The sequence below is a fragment of the Carassius gibelio genome, chromosome A12, assembly GCF_023724105.1.
Source record: "Carassius gibelio isolate Cgi1373 ecotype wild population from Czech Republic chromosome A12, carGib1.2-hapl.c, whole genome shotgun sequence".
In the NCBI taxonomy this organism is placed as follows: domain Eukaryota; kingdom Metazoa; phylum Chordata; class Actinopteri; order Cypriniformes; family Cyprinidae; genus Carassius; species Carassius gibelio.
In genome coordinates, this window is record NC_068382.1 from 12,806,909 (window position 1) to 12,810,645 (window position 3,737).

Consider the following 3,737-nt stretch of genomic DNA (forward strand, 5'->3'; position numbering starts at 1 on the left):
TATAGTCCAGTGACTTTAATAAACATTTAAATTATTATTATAATTATTATTTTTTTACTAAATTAAGTATTTCAACCTAAACTTATTTCACTTAGTTGCCAAGATAACATTTCTAATTTTCTAAGTCTTTTTATCCAATATTTCAGCTTAATCTTAAATACAAAAAAAAAGATTTTTAATAGTTTCCATTTTAGTTAGCAATAGCCACTATTCTACAGTTAAAATGTCAGTTAAAATGAATAAAAATGATATTTAACGACATTTGTTTTTGTGTACATACTGTATATATAGACATTTAGCACATAAAATCAAAATCAATATAAAATATCCTTTCTAAGAACATGGCACTCAAAATTCTTTTTATTGTCTTAGACTTCCTTGACCCACGTGATCAAAAAGTGTTTTGCTGATTGTGGCATTGTGTAATTTATATGCAAGAGTTAGAAATTAGGAAAATCTAAACACTAACACACAAAATATTAATAACACACATATCTAAACAAAAGATAATTAATTGAACATAAGTGTCCCACTTTTCGGCTTTCTCCATTGTTTATCTTTTCGGATTGATTGCCACATCACCATGATGTTTCTGCTGTCTGTCTTTGTGTTTCTTTCGTCTAATAAAGAAGAATGATGCAAGGGCAAGAAATAGCCCAGCAGTGATCAGCTCTCCTCCAGCCATGTAAAAAATCAGTTCGTAGTTCTTGTACTTATCCACCAAATAACCTGTGGAAAAAAAGATTACATTTACCAATTTATCATAAGAATGCATTTCATAATGGACGATTCAATCTAATACAGGTTTTCATCATAACTGACCAGCAGAGGGAGGTCCAATCAGTACAGCCACTGCCTCGACAAGGAGCACTAGGCCAAGTGCACTGGAAAACCCGCTTTTTCCCACAATACCCATCAGCACTTCGAATTGTAGAGCACCCACCATGCCATAAGACAGCCCGAAGAACACACAGAATATAATCAGCCCCTTATAGTCTGTGCTTGTAGCTGAACAAACATCTGTAAGGCCATTGAAGAGCAAGGCAAGGCTGAAGAAATAAGCCATCTTGGGTCGGATCCATTTTAAACCGGCTACTATGCCACACGTGGGACGAGCAAAGATGTCAACAAATCCTATAACAGACAACAAAAAGGCAGCATCCTGGTCAGGCACTCCTTGGTCCTTAGCATAGTTGACTAGTAGAATAGTTGGAACAAATAGGCCGAGAACAACTATAAATTTTGCAATAATATAGATAATAAGCCCTAAGTCAGCAAGTACACTGAAGTCCAAAAGCTTCTTTTTATTGGGCTTTTTATCATTATTGTTTTCAAAAACAATATTCTCTTTTCCAGCCTCAGGAGGGAGCATTTCCTTGAGCTCTTGGGAACAGGCTATCACTTTCCTTTCTTTGTATTTTAAGGGTCTCATGACTGCTCCACAGGTGCAACAATTGAGCAGAAGACCACCGGTGATGAGAAAGCCTCCTCTCCATCCATAGCGGTTGAGAAGAAGTTGTCCTAAAGGAGAAAGAGCTGACAGAAATACAGGGCTTCCAGCTGCCGCCAGTCCATTGGCGAGTGGTCTGCGTTTGTCAAAATAAGACCCCAGCATAATCAGTGATGGCTGGAAGTTCAACGCCAGTCCAAGACCTTTAAAGAGACAAAGGCATTATTCATTCAAAATATGGAATTTTTTAAATAGTATTTATTGTTTATAAAACAAAACATTTTTTTGAAAAACAAAACATAAATATCAATCTTACAGTCATTCTGTTAGTCAGTACGGAGCCCCGCACATGACATGCAATAAAAAATAAATAAATTGTGCGCACGATTTACTAATTTGTTTCCTCATTGTACTAAAATGTGAGCACGATTACTATTCCGTTTCCTCGATTTGCTATTGCTTTCCCTTGATTTGCTAAATCGTGCACACCATTTAGTAAATCGAGGGAACGCAATAGTAATCGTGCGCACCATTTAGCCCGCTATTTTTTCCTGCATGTCATGTGCGGGGCTCTGTAAGTGGGAATATCAGCATTGTGATTTTGTTACATTGTTATGCCAGTAGGTGTATAAGACATAAAATACTTTGAGATACGTCTCCGAAAGGAAACTTTTTGATGATGTGAATTATTACAAGTTACTACTAAGAGAATATTTTTATTTTAAATATAAGTCAAAGCAGACTGGATGTCTCCAAGCAATACATATGTTTAGTTCTGGAATTAATCATGTATTTGAATTAATTGGATGAACGAATGATGAAACGACTCACTAATAAAGGCACTAATACACGCCACCTACTGGCGTAACAATGTAACATGCTGAAACGTTCACTTAAAACTCTCCACATTCCATAGCCAGAACAAAACTTCAGTCTACAAACAGTGAAAAGTTTGAGTACTAAAACTGTTTATGGATTTATAAATTTAGTTTAAACTTTTAGTTACCAGTAAGGACTCCTGCAGTGAGGTAAAGCTGGATAATGTTAGTAGTGAAAGATGCAATTATCATCCCTCCTGAGGCCAGTAATCCTCCAACCAACATGACTGGCCGGCATCCAAATTTATTAACCATGATGCTGGCGATTGGTCCTGGATTAAATGAATATGAATATATTGAGCATTCAGAAAAAAATAAATAAAATCTAAAACATTTTAATTCAGCTTACAGCATCTTACCTGAACCATACAGCATTGCTAATATTATAGATGAAATCCAGGCTGTGTCACTGTATCCACAGTCAAAGTCCTTCATTAGTTCTTTGAAATACACACTTATAGCTTTCGGGAAGGCATAAGAGAAGCCAGTGACGACAAAACATCCTAGCAGAATGATCCAGCCCCAGCCACCATCTGGGGCACCTACCGTCTCTCGATCCTCTACAGTTGTTCCCATATTTGCTTAGGTCTCCAAAAAAGAAGACATTAAAGATTTTTAGAATAAAGAAAAACTTTTCAGACAGAACAATTTCTATTCAGTTGATACTGAACATGTGCTGTTGATAGAGCACCTGCATCACATTCACAAAGTTAGTTAGTTCATGAGCACAAGCTACATGTTTCCCAGGAAGTACAGAAGTCAATTTACTCATTATGTGACTGACACAGACAACATAATCTCATATTGAGTGAATCTTAGAAATTTAGACAAGGAAGTATCTTAATATATATATTTTTTTAATTATCAAATGCCTATATCAAATATCAAAAAGTTCCTGTGTGATTCATTTAACAACATGCATTATTTGTACAATGTTGAGGGATTTCCTTTAAATATATAATATAATATATATATATATATATATATATATATATATATATATATTCTACTTTGTGCATTACTGTAGTATAATCTGATTTAAAATGTCTGGCTTTTGATGTAATCAAACACCTGACAGATTACAATTGGGACAGACTTTTTAAAATGACAACTAAATGTTACAATTCTGCAGTTCATCAATATAATGTTGTAAAAATTTTATTTTAATTGAGAAATGAACCTCTACACAATAAAATGCTTTTTATCTAGCAAATGTGTAGTGCTCACATTATTAAAAATAATTTATTTTAATTTTGTATCAGTGTCCATGACAATACATTGTTGTACAGAATTTCTTAACTCTAATAAAAATCCTGGGTTATTTTTTATATTTTTTAAATGTTAGATACAAATAATGCAGATTATTTAACATTTCTGAAGCATTTGTTTTTCATAAATTGTTTTTTAAA

The 3,737-nt window shown here is 34.1% G+C and overlaps 1 protein-coding gene across 1 annotated transcript; it reads right to left on the reverse strand.

The window, feature by feature from the left end:
* Positions 1-355: 355 nt before the first annotated feature.
* LOC128025776 (monocarboxylate transporter 3-like) lies at positions 356-2,918 on the reverse strand. The gene is made up of 3 exons (XM_052612304.1): positions 2,457-2,918; positions 823-1,653; positions 356-729 (listed from the first exon to the last, which is right to left on the reverse strand). The coding sequence occupies exons 1-3, from the start codon at positions 2,581-2,583 to the stop codon at positions 554-556; spliced, it is 1,134 nt and encodes a 377-aa protein (XP_052468264.1). The 5' UTR covers positions 2,584-2,918; the 3' UTR covers positions 356-553.
* Positions 2,919-3,737: the final 819 nt, after the last annotated feature.

Excerpts from the sequence above, each read along its gene's own strand:
- LOC128025776 (XM_052612304.1), bottom strand. The coding sequence starts at position 2,583 with ATGGTTAATAAATTTGGATGCCGGCCAGTCATGTTGGTTGGAGGATTA. Across the intron at positions 1,654-2,456 it reads CACTGCAGGAGTCCTTACTG|GTCTTGGACTGGCGTTGAAC; the intron begins GTAACTAAAAGT and ends GTCTCTTTAAAG. Across the intron at positions 730-822 it reads GATTGGACCTCCCTCTGCTG|GTTATTTGGTGGATAAGTAC; the intron begins GTCAGTTATGAT and ends TTTTTTCCACAG.